This window comes from Papaver somniferum, chromosome 7 (genome assembly GCF_003573695.1).
Source record: "Papaver somniferum cultivar HN1 chromosome 7, ASM357369v1, whole genome shotgun sequence".
Classification (NCBI taxonomy): Eukaryota; Viridiplantae; Streptophyta; class Magnoliopsida; order Ranunculales; family Papaveraceae; genus Papaver; species Papaver somniferum.
In genome coordinates this window covers 152,769,789-152,788,673 of record NC_039364.1, presented here as the reverse complement: position 1 = coordinate 152,788,673, position 18,885 = coordinate 152,769,789, and the positions used below count along the sequence as shown (strand labels likewise).

The 18,885-nt window shown below is 35.7% G+C and overlaps 1 protein-coding gene across 3 annotated transcripts; it reads right to left on the bottom strand.

Annotated features, from left to right (window-relative positions):
* Positions 1–7,515: 7,515 nt before the first annotated feature.
* LOC113298786 (transcriptional activator DEMETER-like) lies at positions 7,516–17,481 on the bottom strand. 3 transcript variants are annotated; one of them, XM_026547617.1, is made up of 20 exons: positions 17,387–17,481; positions 16,103–17,121; positions 13,940–15,904; positions 13,478–13,837; positions 12,868–12,958; positions 11,151–12,747; positions 10,940–11,019; positions 10,712–10,796; positions 10,525–10,616; positions 10,372–10,440; positions 10,202–10,238; positions 10,020–10,102; positions 9,300–9,737; positions 9,157–9,193; positions 9,019–9,076; positions 8,578–8,717; positions 8,419–8,484; positions 8,200–8,314; positions 8,071–8,109; positions 7,516–7,969 (listed from the first exon to the last, which is right to left on the bottom strand). In XM_026547617.1, exons 2-20 carry the CDS (start codon positions 16,713–16,715, stop codon positions 7,851–7,853), a joined length of 6,084 nt encoding a protein of 2,027 aa, XP_026403402.1. In that variant the 5' UTR covers positions 16,716–17,121; positions 17,387–17,481; the 3' UTR covers positions 7,516–7,850. The 3 variants fall into 3 exon arrangements, with proteins under 3 accessions (XP_026403402.1, XP_026403403.1, XP_026403401.1); XM_026547618.1 differs by having other exon boundaries at positions 11,151–11,906; positions 12,012–12,747; positions 16,103–17,476; XM_026547616.1 differs by having other exon boundaries at positions 16,103–17,476.
* Positions 17,482–18,885: the final 1,404 nt, after the last annotated feature.

Below are 18,885 nucleotides of genomic sequence, written 5' to 3'. Positions count from 1 at the left end.
CGCATGTAGTATAGGTGTATCAGTAACAACGATACTTCTTCTTTTTTAAAGGAAAATTTCAATCGATTATTAAGCCACTGGTACAGATCAAAAAAAAAAAATATTGAACCACTGGTGACCTTTAATTCTTCTATGGATTCAAATCTCGTATTTATTTTTCCCCAAACCCTAACTATGGTTAACTTGATAATTTTAGGAAGTGGTGGTGGTTGTGCTGGCGGCGGCTATGGTGGAGATGTGTGGTGGATGCGGTGATGTTATGCAAGAAGACGACAATGTGATGGAGATCATGAAATTGGAAAGAAGGAGTTTTTCCTCCATGTTATTTATATAAATATTTTAATTAAAACCTATATATATATTGATTTGCATGAAACTCTGAAATGGTGTTCTTGATGTTAGAGCTTCTCCCAATGGTCACTTGGTCAGCTTCATATGTGGCATCATGGAAAGACATCCTCTATCCTATTTTACAACTAATTTTCCTAAATAGCAGGAATAAAAGAAATTCTTCTCCAACCCACTTGCCTTTTAACCGCTTCTTTGTCGGTTGTTATCTTATTTACCTATTGATTAGACATTTTAATTGATCAAAATAAAAATGAATTATCAGCTGCGAAAGAGAATAAGAATAAAAATTACGAGAAGTTATAAACGTTCAAAAAAATCCTTGAGAACATATCTTTAAGCCATTAACGAACCAGAAAGATATAATAAAAGTACTGCAAGTGATGCAACAAAGAAAAGGAGTAACGAAATCTTCATTGTTTATGTAAAAGTTAAGATTAAAATTACTAATATTGCCTTGTTCATCAATAATACCAAATAAATGAAGAATACTCACAACGATTTAATTTCTTCTCCACACGCCAATTAAAATGAATTGTTTAAAATTAATAAAGACCAAGCTTATGGTGAATCAGTTTATGGAAAAAGTGAGATCAATTTAACTTTTGGAAAATATCATGTAAACTACAAACCAATGAATCCGAATAAGAGCATATTAACTAATCCTGATACGTCTACATTATGATGTTATCCTGGACATACCAATTGAAGCTGACAAGAAGAAGAAAAATATTTGCCCAATCGAAAGATGATGTATTGATGAAATATGATTGATATTTCGAGATGGTATGATAATGGCTTTCGCTGGAAACAAAAAAGGAAGAAAAAATTTTGTTCATAAAAAACAGAGAGAAAGAACAAAAAAGTGAGAAATTTCATATTTTGATTTATAAATCATTTTTTAATATATTTAATTTATTTTTATTCATAAAAAACTGACTAGGATGGTAACATATCCTCTTGGTGAACCTCTGAAACAAGAGGTTGACCAGTAGGATATCTATATAAATTTATGCCATGTCACTTACATATCAATTAAATAGGTTAGGGTTGAGGAAAAAATTTAACGAAAATCAATACGGATCCCACGTGGATGAAGACTTTTTTCTTCACATACATACCATTGGAGAAGCTCTTAGTGGAGGCTGAATAAAAATGTAGAATAAGAGAAACACTTAAGGTTAGCGTTAATTGATTGTATCAAGATCATAGGCTAAGTGAGTTTATTTAAGACGTCGGATCGTATGTAAATCTTTGGAATGTGAACGGTTACAGTAAACTCTAATAACAATTTTATTTGTTCTGTTCTGTTCTTTACTTTAATCTTCTATTTTTTAATTTTTAAACAGAAGTCAATATTTAACCAAGTCAATACAAGTCAACGTTATTGTGAACTACCAACCCTTAAGTTGGACAAATTTTAGACCAAATACTAATATTGGACAAGATGCAAATACCAAACACCAATTAACCCTATTTCAAAATACCAATAGTCACCAAAGTGGATATTCAAATATCACATCGATATAAAGTTCTCACAAATACATAACAGACTATAGGCCAACATGGATATAAATTCCAGATTATTTATATCCCAAACTCTTGATATTTACTATAAAACTCAACTTAAATTTAAAGTTTTCCCCAACAAAAGGACGAATCAAACTTTTTTCTATTCCAATAGTAATCTCGACCACGAATATGAATTTATTAATTGTAGCCTTAAACTGAAATTGCACCTCATATAAGCATTGTTAGTAATTCTATTGATACTTTTCGGGAAAATTTATGATTAACAAACCCATCCATGCTAATCATTGTTAAGAAAATACTATAAACCTTTCTTTTGCAACACTTTCACGTCTCTATCATTTCTTATTCATCCGACTAAAGTTCTACCTCTTTTCATCCAGGACGTGAAGCAAAAGTTATCAAGACTTATAACCCTTTCCCAATTTATTTCGGCCAAAAATTTACTTAACCTAGATAAACTAATTCAAACTTCTTTGATCACTTTACTATTTTATGGGCACCCATCCATATAGCAAACACATAATTATTTATATATATCCATATCGGTATTCTTGTTCTTCCATAGTATAATTAAAATTACTAAGGAAGGGATATTACAGACTCGACGTATTACCAGCTTCTAAAAATTCGCTTAATCAGTCCTCCGCATTATGTCATTTACTGACGTCATTAAACATGAAAATATCAATTGACCAACTAATGACTATTAGCATGCTTACAGGTCGTTACAGGTTTTTTTCCTTCCCGAGAGTGCAATTAACCGCAGAATACTTTCAAAATTCCGGAGCCAATTATGCTAAAACTACCTCGGTGTTAGTAAAGTCCAAATCACTACTCATATTCCATTCAACGGATCAAGGGTGTTATAAAATAGTTATTATACCCTAGATATATATACTGGTCAAAAATTCTCAATATACATCTTAAAAAGCCTTCTTAAGCCATTCCTGACAATCTTTCTTGATAAAATTTTCATTGTTTATACCCTCTCTTAATCACTATTTTGAAAAGTTTTCTACTCGAAAATAATTTTCAATAAGAAATCTCATGTTTTCTGATAACAAGAAAAAGACGCTTCACTAAAGTGCGGCACAAATAAATACACATTGGAAAACACTTTTATGGGATTCCTTAAGAACCTTAGTTGTTGCATGAAATTTACAACCATGTCTAACATCCTCTAAGATTAACTAGTTCCTCTACTTGTTTCGACAAATATGAAAGTCGAATAATCATCTTTTAAAAGCATGTCCCAATAATATATTTATGAGCAAATTGTTTCAAAGCCGCAATGAAAAATTAATAGCTATGCCTTGTATTGATGCGATACGTATGATTTGAATCTTCACATTGTTTTCAATTTTAATATTGTTGTTTATCTTCAGTAAAAAGATGACAACTGTTTTTGTAACTTTATCCAATTCGATCAAACGGGTTTTTTCCCCTAAGAGTTTCATAAAAAAATATGGAAATAAAGGTAAAGGAAAAGCTAGCAAAAAAAATAAATCCAAATTCGAAATAAAAACCAAAATATACCTATAACCATGTGTTAAATTTGTACTTCGCCATAAAAAGTAAAAATTCAAAATGAAATAAAGTGTATATATTTATGTTGACGTACAATAAAGTTTAATGGAAGATTCTATCAGGTCAGTAATAAATTTAAATTCTATCTAATATAGTAAGTATAATTAATTTTGAATTGTATAATATTATTAATATATTATCAAACAAAAAATAAAAATTAACAACGAGTCATGACTGTCAAAACGATCACAGTATGTCTACTGCAAATAAACAATCATCAAACTCATCGTATAAGTTAACCATGTTACGATGACTGAGAATTCAAGGTGATAATCATGTTTTTCGGACCGTCCATATCGAAAAGGTATGTAGGTAATTACGACCATAATAATACCAAAAATACACCTTACAAAATCGTCACCTTTGGTAACATACCATTTTGGAAAATCGTAAATTTCTTTAAAACCAATTGATTCGATCAATTTTGAAAATTGTTAGATTTTAATAAGGTGTAGTCGTCTACTTTTCTAACTAGCACTTTCTGTTAGAACATATAAATCAGATGCGAAATGTTAAGGCGCGTTATCTATCTTGATCTTTTTCTATGAAATAATATTTTGTATTGACATTGTAATGTTTTGACATATTCATTTTAGAAATCGTCTCTAGTAAATTTTAAAATTTAGTCACACATGCGTGGTGAATCCCTTCGTAAAGAGTTATGCATTTTGATCTTTGATATACAACTATCTGTATATCGTTTTATTAGTATATATATATATATATACACCCAGTTTTTCCAGAATTACTCATAAAATAAACAATTTAAAATTCTATAGCATACGCATATTTGCTTTTTACAGTTTGACCACAAACATCTTAAAACAATATCAATCAATATACTTCATATGCTATTAAATACTAAACGAATTATAATGATACCAAAGATTTCACTCATTTTATAAACTTAATAATCAGTCGGTCAAAGCTAATATAATTATTAATAACGACCCTATAACATATCATGCTTCAATATTATTTATTAACAAAGATATAAACCTTATTTAAAATTAATTTTTTCTTGAGATTTACATATACGATATCAACAAAACTCATCACATTTTTTCAATTAAACACAACCTATAAAATGAACTGAAATTATTACATGCAAAAACAATAGCACAAAAGTGATATCCACACTATTGGACATTTGTCATCTTTACAACGAATTATAGCATTCACGTCGATGATTTAATCATTTTAAGAATTTAAATACATGGTTTCATGCCATATCATGATCTATACAAGTAACTAACGTGCAATAAGACTACACTTTAGCACTAATTTATCACATGACTTACGTGCTAACTGTAGCCATATTATTCCAAGTGATTCCTGTAGAAAACATGTGACTGTTGAAAGTTGTACGTCACAACTTATATAGTGGAAAAATACGATAATACTGATAAAACATAAGTAATAAATTGAATCACACAAACATGAAGTTCCTAAACCCGATTCCATATTCGGAAATACCTTTGCGGTGAAATCAAATTACAAATTACAAATATCAAAAATCAAAACTCTTCTTAGTCACTTTGGTAGTCTTGACTGGGCAGGAATTGGTGATTAGGAAAGGTGGCTAGAATCAGGTGGGTCAGTTGATTCGGGATTCGTTATTGCAAGTGGAAGTGTACCTTAGAACTTTGGTTCCTTCTATGATTATAGTCTATCAATACAAAAACTTAGTTTTGATTATAGTGGGTGCGAAGATAATATAAAACAAAACCAATCAATAATTTTATTAAAATATAACGAACTCAAAGAAGAAATCGAATGAAAGAAAAAGAGAGAGAAAAGAAGACAGTAAAAATGGAAAATAAGGTTAGGGTTTAATAGTGAAGCTCTTACGGTAAAAAGAGACAAGCATAACGTGAACGTCAATGTAATGAAAATGTCGGCATGTATTTGAAAGTATTGTCCATCCTCAGGTACGGTTAAGTATTGGGAGCAAACAGAATGTAGTTTACATTTATGAAAACAACCAATAAAATTTCACCAAAATATCCTCTTCTCTCCAGATTTATTAGTGATGACTCAGAGTTGCAAAAGAGAGATTTGTCGAGGTGGAAAGCATGCACGGTTCACTCTTAAATACTCCCTCTGTCCCTATTATAAAGGCGGAGAAGTAAAATTTTCCAGTCTCATTAGACAGGCAGAAAACTTATTCCAATGTCCTTTCTTCCCTGTATACCCCTATTAAAGGGTATGGGTATCTCCAAATTTATGGTATTCCCAACGATAATTCCACTACTCTAATATTTTAATGGCTTTAAAACTCTTAATTTGATGTTTTCTAGATAAATTCAATTAATTTTATTGGAATTTGTTAAGAGCAAATCAGGTAAAATAAAAAATTTGTAAAAGCATTTTTTTTCTTTTGAAAATAAATCGACTTATATTAATAAATCGGCTAAGTGACTAGAATTTGATCATTAAAGGTTTCCCTGGGCAGGGATATGCCTTCAATGTCAGCCCAACCTTAGAACATATGAAATAAAATTGAAAATTTGGAAAGAAGGACTGGTTTTTGTTGGCTCGTTAAAAACCTTGTCAAGGAAAACCCATTATGGTAAACCCTTGGCTAAGGAAAAGAGTGCAACACCTAAGGTCCATAAAACTATAGCAAAACTACTTAGAAAGCTAAAATTACATTTATAATTTCTCAAGTTCATAGAAAATTTTCGTTCTCCATCGGTACCCAATGAGTTGTCTTCTAATGCTGGTCGTATGTATGTCACCATAAGCAAGTTGTGGGAGATGAGTATCTTCACTCGCGATAAAACTATCAATGTATGGTCCTGAGCCCTTTTACCAACAACAAGATTAACAGAAGTGTCACGATGGCTTGTACAGGATAAATAATTCGTCCTCTTGGCGATTGTAGATGCCTTTTTAGGCTTTTCTTCAATCAAGAACTTATAAAATGAGAAATGTACTTCCAAAAAAATACAAGTAAAAAGGTGACGGTTTATATGAACTTGAGCAAATATTTTTTCTTAATATGCGAAAATCTCTTTTTCCGCCTATATATTGCAGACAGAGGGAGCATGTATCAAAAATAATCCTAAATATTAAGAAGTGGGTAAAGAAATAAGCGGCAAAAAGTGCCAATGTCCAAAATTCGAAAATTTTAAAATCCCTCCCTCCAATTTTTCTAATTATTTTTAATCTACTAGATCGATTTTCGCATTTCATATCTTCTCTCTCGATCTGATAAGCAGAAAATAAATCCCTTCTCTCTATGGTGTACGTCTTCAACATCAATAACAGCAGGTAATACTTCTTTTAATCATATCAGCGAAGATTTCATTATATGAAACCCTAACTTCGAGTACTTCAAAATAGTATTGATCCATAGCAATCCGGTTGTTAGTTTGTGTTTTTTTTAATCTGTTTATCCGAGTAGTCTGAAGATCTTCAACTTCAGTTTCAAGGATTCTATTTCGATGAAGAATGTTGTTCTAGCTGTTTCTAAAGGATATTAGGTTATTTTAGAACTTTTCGAGTGAAAAAGAAACCGATCTAGGATCTGAGAGTGATAGTTGAGTTATGCTCCAGGCATTATGGATGTTAGAGTGAGTATTTGATGCTGGAAAATCCCAAGGCATGAATGATACGGGGAATTATAGATTTGGAATCAATTGAGTCACAGAGTACATAGTTATCATGTATCGGTATTTGTTTGCTTATCCAATGCTATGATTTCATAAATTCGAGCTATGTTTGAAGATGTAAGCGCAATCTGGATAGGTGTATCATTCTTGTTAATAGCTTCATCTTTGGATAGGTGTCATCATTCTTGTTAATAGCTTTATCTCTACTTCTATAGTCATTTAACTCTGTGCTACCAATGACCCTTTCTCGTGGTGTTCCACCATAAAACCTTAGGATAGGATAAGCGTACGGCTAAGCAGTGGATTTCTACAGATTATACGAGCAGTGTAACCGTAGTTACAAGCAGTGCGAGTGGCTTGTTTTTGTGCATTGTGATTCCTCATCTTTGCACCTTTTAAGTTATGTTAGTAACTGAATAAGAATAACCAGCAAGCAGATCCGGTTTGAGATATATTTGATATTTCTCTTGCTTTGAGCTCAGCTACTTTATATAGAAGAATGGCTCGATATCGAGCATGTAATGAAATAATCATGATATGTAAAACCATGTACAGACTACAAGCCCATTTTCATGGGGACTTACAGGTGGGAACTCTTATCCTACATTTTTCTCTCGCTAAGTAAATTGGGGAAACTGCTGATTGCACATTATGTTAGACAATGTAACCATTTAATGCTTGGTAGTTTCTCGGTCAGTGATCTGTTCTTTTGGCTTTCAGATCTTGGTTAGGATATTTTTCTGGTTGTCATCCTTGCATCATGATCTATTCCTTGGTTGTATATAATTTATTTTTGACCAATTTGCTTGCTGGAAAGTGTAATCTTGCCATAAGAGGACGGGGTGCACGCGACTTCTGGTCGAATCCACGAACACATACAAATCCTGCAACCAGATATTTCATTATTTATTAGAAAACTGTTCTCTGCGGTTGGTCATATCACACTCATGGCGGTAAATGAGATCTAGTAGATATCAATTAATACCTTTCCAGAAGCAATTTTGAATTTCTTGTGTTGTTTGACCTACAAACCAAAAATTGAAGTTCTGCAGTTAGTTGTTTTGACCTAGTATTGTAGACTTTGAAATTAACCATCTTTAAGGATCCTCTTTACCTTTAAATATCGTTGATACTGAGGTTCCAAACAGAACAGTTCGTCTTGGTAGGTTCCATATCCAGGCCCTCGGGACATCAATTGGATTAAGGCTTGAATCGTGGTCAGCGAACACCTAAACAGTAATTATATGTTTTCATATTGCTTGATCTGAAACTTAACTTGACATGGGACGCATGAAAACATTTAGATTAGAATGAGAATATCAAAAAAAATTACCTCATTCACTTGAAAATATGTTCCGTTCAAAGGAAAACTTCCTCTCATTGCTGTTCTGCAAGGTATCTAGTCATGGGGTGCAAAAAAGCTAATCAGCATCTAAAAGTGGGTCTAGCGATTTACACAAGGGTTTCAATTATAAGAGCTACATTTTCTTACCAGAAGTGTTCCTCTGACAGTTTGGGAGCTTGCTTCACGTGTACTGTTGCATGAAAAGCATGTCTTCTCACTACATAGGTTACCTGATGCCCGGGAACTACAACATCCTTCGGGTGGTTGAATTGATTCTGCTGTTTCACCTGATATTACACATTTGCATATTAGTTAGCAAAATGTTCATAACCAGCATGCCATGTTAGCGTTTGATATGTAAGAATGCCAAATGTTTTATAGGTTTCAAGTTAGGAAGAAACTTGAGTATCCTAAAACAAAGAATTGGAAGCATATCAGCTCAAGGATTTAAACTTTTTTTATCATGCATGTTCCATATACCAGGCGGCACAACAGGTTTTAGGTTATTTATTTGTTTACAGGGTAGGATCGTACAAAGTTGTAGGTTTTTTTAAATAGTGTTACAACTGTTTGAACAATCGTGCTCACCTGGTGTCCATATAGCAAGAAGATATGAACAATGATCATCAGGGTCTCGTCTTGGCACCTAAAATTGAGAACATTTAAGTGCATTAGGTGCTGAGATGAGTCAATAACAAATTGAGAGGCCGGTAGAGAATAACTAACCCCTTCCAGTAGAGGGTGTGAATCTGGAAGTTCATAGCTGCAATCAAGGGGAAATTGTTAGCATATGATAACATAGATTGCCGTGGTTCCGACATCAGATTTGGGCCTCATATGGCAAACTTGATATTCATCAGTGTACTTACACTAGGTGTTCTGTTCGGAGTCGGTTGACATTCTTCAGCTTTGGTACTGGGATGGAAGCAGCCCGTGGAGTTATCGCCACCAATGCATTGGAGAGATCACCTTCTTGGAGTTCCATTTTGTTTTCTTGCATGTAATTCTGTAAGGTAAGCGTAAACTCTTCCATGTCGAGGTTGATTGAAGGAATTTCATTGGGACACTCGCCAAAAGCATCTTCTATATCACTCTCCAGTGTTTCTGCATAATCATTCTCCGGTGTTGCCGGCTCTTCAATAATAGGCTCACATTCATTCTTTCTGATTCTTGTTCCTGAAACCAGATTTGCTTCTAGTAGAGGAAGTGAGATCGGATTGGCATCCATTGGCGGATTTTGGTACTTCTCTGAAGGAAATGAAGTTACAATTCCCTTTTCCTCTGGCCCTGGCAGGGCGAGCCTCGCACTGTACCCAACATCCGTTATCAGTCACCTCGTAATGATTAAGATGCTGGTTTCACAGTGAGTGTGTAACCATGCATCGATATTCTATCATGTCAACTCTTGAGGAAATGTTTAAATTATAGAGCACCAAGATAGTTTGAAAAGGATATACCAAGCTCATAAATGGAACTCTCGTAACGGTTAATCTAAATACAAAGGCTGTGCCTTTCTAAATGATGTCCATAAGCATCCAACACCCATCCTAAGGGAGTAAGAAATTAATCTTTAGGGATGACAAGTATACCTCGCAAATGCACTTGCAAAGTGTCTGCATTCTGCTCTCATTGGACATGCATTGCAATTTGGCTTGCTCTTGGTACAGAAAACCTGTATGAATTCACGCATGCAATTTCAATTAGCCAGGTTATATAACTTGTCACATATGCATTCACATCAGCTCGTATTCTTAGTAAATACAGTACATACCTTTCCAAATGTAATCAACTGGTAATGCAGCTCGTATCTGTGGTTACATGATGTTAATCAGCAATAGTTCATGAAATTAGATAAACTCATTAACTCCCCCCCCCCACCCCCCCCCAATAATCAAATGCAGTTTGCAATAGATAACAGCTTCAAAAGGATTATGAGTTTACAATGTCGGTTGGTCAAGTGTGCACAGCCGCGGCCAAAGAAATTTCTGGATGGTCTCCAACATTGGGTACCTATACCAGAATTGCAAATTAGCAAGTTTCATCACTGAGAGAAAAATTGTCTTAAATGATCTTTATTACATGTATAATACTCACAGTTCTAGCAAATGCAGTTGAAGGGACTCGGGCAATGGTTGAAGTGGTACCCATCCTAGTCTGACAGCAATGCGTCCAACATTTGTGTCGACCTATTGCAAATTCATAACATAGAGATGATTTGGGTAAGTTTTATGTCTTTTGAGTTCAGCACAAAATTGACAAGATCATGCAAGTCATATCTCACTGGGAAAGCGAGGTTGTGAAGTGTCAAAAGTCTGACACACTCCACGCTTTTGAGTCCCAATCCCCTTATGCTTAGCAGATATTCCCTACACAATGGCAAACTATTATGATTAACAGAGAAAAACAAATGTTATTAACAATCGACACCATGTAATGTTGCTTGAAACAGGAAATGGAATAATTTCCATAAAAATATTGAAAGAGGTATGCTCCAAGTTTGTTGACTTACTTTGCCTTGTCAGGTGGAACATCCCTTAACCACTCAAGGTCGATACTTCCATGATCACTTACAAGCCTGTTGAGGAAAGCCTGCAGAAGGGGCAATCGTTTTCATCTCTTCTAAGGGTTTATTACTTTAAATGCATTCATACAAATTTGATGGTACTAACAAATTTTTCCTGAGTTGTTGAGTCATAGAAGATGAATGATTATAGGCTTACCTTGATTCTCTCTGCGAGCATATTATTCATTCCTCGCTCTTTGATTGCGTTGGCAATCTCACTAACATCAGCAGTTCTCACTGCTTCCCAGTTCAGAGAGTCCATTGTGTTGTTGCTTTTTTCTCTTTTTAAACCTTTCTGATACACATCCCTTCGCAAACTATCCCAGTCGAATTCTTTCTTTTTTTCCTTATCAGGCTTTCCTTTGGCTTTTGAAGCATTGCTGGTTTTCTCATTAAATACCCCGTCTGAAGAACGTATTTGCTCTTTCTGAGATGTTTGCTTATCTGTCAGTGACGTACTGCCTTCAGCATCTAAGTTCTCGTGTGAGAGATTTACGAAGTTTGAGTGAGATTGCTGCATCACTCTGCCCATTTGAGCTTGGGTCTCAACGGGTTTTGTAGATTCTGTGGCTGTACTGCTTTGATATATGAAGGTGCCGTCTCTAACCTTTTGAAGGTTATTCCATGAATCCTGGTGCTCTCTAACGAGAGTTTCTTGTGTTGCACTTATATCTGGGAGCTCTAAGTACTTGCTTGCTGATGGGTATCTATCGGTTTTGAGTGCAGTTTCAGCATTTGCCAACAACTTTTGACGGTTAGTTACAGTTTCAGAAATTGGCATTACTGTTTTGCACATCCAGTTCGGGTCTATCACGGTTGTCATTTGAGGAGCATCTGATGACAAAGGAAACCTACTCTCTGTTCCCAGCATCTTTGGTGACTCCACCTCTTGTACTACTGTCTCTGGGGTCATCTGCAACAAGTAGTGCGGGGCATTATGCAACTGCATTTCGGGAACTGAAGTGGAAGGGCAGACAGAAAATAACTCTTTCCATCCATCTATTCTGCTCGTGCTTACACTTTTTTTTTCTTCTCGCTTTCCTTCTGATCCTTGACAACTTTTGGAGTTTAGATTTTGAGCGAAGCTCCCACTTTCTTGACTATAATATTCTTGCAACAAGGGGGTATCTCCCATCCACAAAAGTTCCGTAAAAGAAGGATGATTACTTACACTGTTCGATGTACAACTGGGTGCCATCTCTGGTCCGGAGTTGAAATATGAGTACGATCTGATTCTGTCATCTGTACAAATGCTTGAAGAATCTGCAGAGATTTGAGATGAAACAACATCTTCCAACTGTCTTCTGACCTCATTCCCTAACAAGCTCTCTCCTCTTATCCTTGCAGTAGTGTTTCCGTCGGCTTTTTGGAATTCGGTTGAGTCTATTGAATTTTGAGAGGAAACTACCGAGTTTTGTGATGAAACTACATCTTCCACTGCTCTCCTATCTCTGGCTTCTACCAAAAGCTGACACCCTGTTCCTGGGTTCAATGAACCACCAACGTTGCTTCCAAATGATTCGTTGCTGTGTCCTGTCTCCCTTTCTTCTAACTGCAGTTCACGGATGTCAACATAGTCTTGTTCGGATAATAAACGATCTTGCATCTTTTCTTGCCAACTGATGTTATCATCTGAATCAACAGTGCACACCTCTGGCTCTTCGACTATAATTTGTGTTGCTTCCTTGCTGCATGCATTGTTGTTGGTTGCAGTTTTTAAGGGAAATCGGGCCACAAGACACATGAAGGCAGAACTGTAAAGTAGTAGAATGAGTTTCTGCTTTTAGAAAAATAAAATATAACTCTAACATCATCGCTACGAGGATTTTCTTATGGAAAATTTTGATTAAATAGTACAGAAACTTGAGGCTTACCTTGAGAGAATATCAGAGACATTTTGTGTAAGAAAAACTCCAACCACTGAATCCACGACAGATCCTTTCCATTTTGAGAAGCGTCTATCTCCTGTAAAGAACATACCTTGCCTTGTAAAATCTTTCACTCAGTACTCCGTAAAAAGCTCATTGTTATAGTTAATTCTTTCTTGATTCAGATTTATTTTAATTTTACTGAAGCGTTTGCATAAGGCAGGCACTGTGTTTGCACTCAAATCAGATTCTCTACTAAAACTATAATGAAGGGATTCAGTCTTGTCAAAGCACTATGCAGTTCATCTCTTTCAGATATTTATTTTTATGTTGCCTCGATTTATGCTTCTGTCTATTCATTTTATTCTATTGTAAGGTAAAGTTAGACGGTTTTATGGGAGTTGAACTCTAAAAATACAGGCACATTCAGTTTTAATGAAATGCTCTATCATTACTTGCAGGTACCATGCCATTCACTAGAATTGTCATTTTTTTTTTGTTTTTTTGTTTTTTTGTTACCAGCTTATTCTATCCAAAGTTATGCCTTTCGTGGACTTAAACATATGACTTATTATATAAAGTAGTAAACATCAACTGCTTATGGCTTATTTGGTACCTTGGATGAGATGCATGCGGGCAATGAATGAATCTGCCCTTCCACGGAAAACTTTTCTCTCTTCTTCCCACCATTTTTCCTTATCCTGAGTGGTCCCCTCAACACCATCATTGTTCTGTATTCCCATCAGAAGTTTCCACACTCTATCAGTTTCTGCATCAAGATTGACTTTGGGCCGCAGCTGTTTTTTCTTGATACCATTAAACAGACCTTCATATGGAACCATTTGCCCCTCTCCTCCAAATGGAACCAGTGCATATTGTTCTGGTGCCGTCACGTCTGTCCTCGTATCATTGATAGTTAGACGGTCTATCTTATTTATTATCTCATCCATGGAAAGCCATGACATATCTAAGGAACCTGCAGCGGAAAATTCAAGTAGTTGCTTCAGTTAGTTTCTACAGGAATTGAGAAAAGATAGTCAAAAACATACTTTCTAGAATTTAGTTCCATCAGAATAACCTCTTGGCTTCTCATTGACTGGATGTTGAGTATACATAAACATTTCACGTTTTTGAAGGCTCTCATTCTTTTTTCTAGAGCGGGAGACAGAAATTCCATTGTCAAGTGTCTTTGACGGCCGCCCTCTTCTTGGCTTCTTCACTTGGTTATCTACTGCCAGGTGTGCTCCGCTTTCTCGAGGCCTAGAGAAGTTCTTGTTTCCAAGCTTGTCACCAGGGATTGGAGCCATTTTTTGAGGAGCTCCTGGCATTTTACTGCAATCAAGAGTTGTAGTAAGGGAGCTCAGTTCACAGAATTGTGCAGGAACTTTTGACCGGTTCTTAGTCTGACCAAGGTATGGTGTCTTCTCAGACTGCTCACAGCTTGGTTTTTGGGTCTGTGAAAGCAATGCTTCCCAAGTATCTGGCAGTCTGCAGTTTTGATTTGCGACCGCTTGTAACTGCAGATTTGGTGCTGAATGACCAGCTCCATTCAGGTGGTTTATACCGACATTGCCCAATTGAATGGCACTTCTGCTTTTAGCTTGTAATGCAATGTGATTGGCATTGACGGCAATCTCTTTGCATGCCATTTCTTTTCTTGTACTTTCCAGAAAAGACACCTTCGAAGAATCCAAGATAGAATTGACAACATTCTGGTCTCTCTCTATCCTCGTTTTCTTGCTAATTTCTGAAAAATGTAACTCGGCAGTGCTGCTGTTTCTGTGGTATCCATGTCCTCCTAACTTGTGCTGGTAAGTCTGGAGAGTACTCCCACGGCTCCTTAATGGATTCAGTGATTGGAGATCCGTCTCGGCAATGGTATGACAGTATCCTCTCTTTGATCCCCTCGCCAGGTCACACCCTTCCAACTGTATTTGGTTGCTTTGAATCAAATTATCTTGGTTTGTGAATCGAATATCGCTCTGAAGTATGGAAGCTGTAGCATTTTGTTGATATGATTGGGTATGTTGATTCCTGAGAAGATGATATGGTTCTCCATTGTTCAGGCAGGTATCTATGATGACTGTGTTATCTATGCTACTCAAAAGGGCAGACAGACTTTCCCGTGTTTGTTCTCTCCTTGTAGGTGGCGGGGTAGTTGGAATTGGTTTATCAGGGATTGAGATACAATCTTCCAGAAGCTGAGTTGATGCACAATTGAGATCAAATGCAAGTCTTGCTGGTGAATTCTCTACCACAACTTCCAGTCCTTGTGGAAGCTCCGTTGTCAATTTAGTTTCACTATTAACTCCATTACATATCTCATTGGTTTGGGATTGTGAATTTTCCTTACACCTGCTTGAAGAACTGTCCACAATGCTGCTCAGCAACCCTTCGTGATAACCCGTTGTGCTGCTGCGGCTTCCATCTCTTACTTCTACCAAGTCGAAATTCAAAACCTTTTTGGCAGATTTAAGAATGACCTTATCTGCATTAAACTCTTCTTCAATATTGGCTGAGGGGGTATGTGAGGTTTTAAGGCCATTTTTCCTTACATACTTCCTTTTCACAGATGGAGTTTCTTTTGCACTAGGCTGCTTGGTGCGGTGGTAAGGAGTCTTACTGGGTTTTTTGCCTTCAATTAAAACTCTGGGTCTGACTTTTTTCCGTTTAGGCTTCAGTACTGGTGTCTTGTTTAGGTCAATACCGTGCTCCTCTGTCCTGTCTGCATTTTGATTCTCTTTAAGCAATGTAGAGGCAGCAACTGATGGTGAGTTCACTACAGAATGCAAGAGTGAATCTTGGCACTGAATTTCAATACCGTTATTACTTCCTTGGTCTACTTCATTGTTCACCATATCTGATATTCTTACTGAGACATGCTCTGCAATTTCAGAATGCTGGTTTACTGCTCCTCCCTTAATCTGAGGTGGTGTAATAGGTGAAAACTGTAAAGATATATCACCATTTGAGACTGCATCAGCAAATGTTTGAGACGGAGAATTAAGGTCGAACGTGGTACGGTTTGGAACAGGAAACCCATCTGTAGAAGTGCATGCAGTTATTACATGAATCAACAAAAGAGTGTTATCACTTGTTCAGGTCAATCAAGTATCATGTTTGGTGTTCAGTGTCCAGGTATGAATAATAGTTTTGCCTAGTCTGAAAGTTTAGAAATCAATGGAAAATGATAGTTGTAAACAATTAAATAAAAGAAAGCCATAGGTGTACAGTCACTTACACTGTGGTGCATGCGGTGAGAAGTTGCTGTGATTGTTCGACAAGTTAGAGCTTGTAACAAAATTCTGATCTGCAATAGGCCTATTTGTATATTGCAGGCTACCGCGAACATGAGAATTTGAAATTGGAAAGTTTGTACTGCTGACTGCAATGTTTTCGCCTCTTTGAGAGAGAATCGAGGCGGCCCCAGCAGGCGTTCCACTGAGAGCTAATAATTCCGAAAATCCAATATTATCCCACACTGAGCCGACTGTATTACTACTACAAGAAGTTTCTGGGAAAGGGTTGTCAACAATGTCAGGTGCAGTTCTGTGATTCCCAAGCAAAGCTTCTTCCCAGGTACTCATTCCTCTACTTCGATCCGCATAATCCATTGAATTAAAGCATGCATTCATCACTCCATTAGAAGTAGTAGTAGCACTAGTGAAATTACTACGAGGAAGACTTGCATTCTGATGAAAATACTTAGCTGGAAAACCAACTCCAACAGCATCAATCCAATTTGGTTGGCTCCCATTAGAGTTCATAGGTTGTGGTCTTATTGGCATAGGTTTTGCAGGTGTTACTGGAATCCATGGACCCCTCTCCTCCATTAGCCTTCTACTGTAATCCATCTCGGTTCCCTCCTTGGGATCCACAAATATCCAAAAACAAAAACTAAATCCTAATTTAATCTTATGTCTTCATCCTCTTCAAAATCACCTAAACTGAGTGATCCTATTTTTGGTAAATCTCTCCCCACCTGAAACCCCATTTCTCCCAAACTCGTCTATTTCCTAGTTTTCAACATTCTAATCAGCTGATGAGATGAGTAAAGTGATTATCAAGACAAACTCTTTTTCCTCTAAAACCCAAAATGAACACCAGAATTCAGAAAGAAAAATAATCTTAATCAAGGATCCCACTTATAAATCCACACCTCCTTAAATTCTCAGATCTCTACAAACCAAAATCCGGCACACTTTCTTCACTTGTTTGTAAACATATACAGAAAAATCATAGGAAGACAATAAATCCTTCCTAAAAAGATCAGATTATTTTTAGAAGAAAATTCAAAGCTCTTAAATTTGATACAATTTCAGGAGATAACAAAAATTTGGTTCATCAGGCTTGGACTAAACAACCCATAATCTTAATTAAGTCACTGTGATCTCTGAAGATACTCTCAGATATTAGAGAGAGAACATGCAGAGAATTTAAACGAAAACAATATATGAGTGAAGAAATGTAAATAAATAAGAAATCCCAACTAAGAAATTAATTAAGTTTCTTAGCTGTTTGTTACCTGCTAGTGTTTATGGTCAATGCCTTCATAGAAATCAATCTTCAAGGTATCATACCATAACAACAACAACCAGAACAACCAAACTGAGAAATGTGTTTGTAGAGAGAGAAAAGAAAAGAAATTAAAGAAAGAAAGAAAAAAAAGTAGAATTAAGTCCTTACTGTAATTTTTATATTTTTTGATTCTCCCTCGTTGAACTAAGAAATTACATTTTTCACTAACGTCTAGTATAATACTTGGTAGTATTTATTACAAAGTCCTAGTATACCGTATGTATACGTATACGTGTACTGTATACCATTTAATTAATACTTCTGTTTGGTTACTTTGGTAATTTTCATCAGTTACCAAGGTTGTTTCTAAATGCTAACTGGACTTACCCATTAGATCCGCCGTGTGAGTCGTCCAACTTGACATAAACACGTGGTTTAGATACGAACCACATGTCTCGTTTGTTTTGTTTACCCGCTTTCGCATTAGGTAATTAAACCTATTGGAATCAGTTTCTCAGCTCTAAGGTTAGATTATTTGTCGGTTTCATTACCTATTCGGAAAGCAGGTCACGAATGTCACACGTTACTCTCTAGATGCTTATTTATCGACTTGTTACTCTAAAGGTTAGACTTGCTATATGGTAGTGAAAGTAAATTTTTGTTTTGATTCACAGCTTTAATGCATTTTTATCATCATGCTTGGGAAACAACCACATGAGATGTTAAATACATGGATAACATCAATGAAACCAAATAAACATATTAAAACCATATTTCCATTTTGTCATTTTTATTCTTTTGTGGGACTCATTTTCATGCTACCATTGAAAATGTGTAATTTTAGGATTTATTATTTCCCTGAATAGGGATAATATTGTTTCTTCAAGTATAATTAACAAAGACATCATGTACTTGTTACTAGTATGACGAAAATGATAACATCACTTTTTGAGAGAATAAGGTACGTAATATCTGTTTCCTTTCTTCTCATCATTATTTTGAAACAATAAGATATATTGTATCTTGTTGGTTATCCTGATTTAAACATAATATCTTAAACATGTCGGATAATAGTAGCGCCGAAAAATATACTACAGTTATTTATACTACGGAAGCCCATGTTGTTTTCAGCTGGGCATTGTTTCACTTTGTTCTGGTGTTGAGAACGCAGGGAGAATCAAGTTTCACTTCTGGTTCCAAGTATATTGTGATGAGTTCTATTATTGGACCATCTGAGACTTCGAAAACAGTGTTAATGGTCCCCTTCTAACGATAGTACAATTATGCAGGCTTTATCTAACTTCTCGATTATTAATTGGAAAACTGTGTCTACTACTTTAACTAGTGTTTTATCATTCTTAACCGTTCGATTTTTATTTTCAACGGGTGTAAAATGTTAGACAAAGTTAGTAGTACAAGTTTCTGCGATAAGTTTTTGTTATTAAAATAGCTAATAGATTAAAGACACGTTACGGTCAATACCAGAAATTGTCTATTTTAATCTTG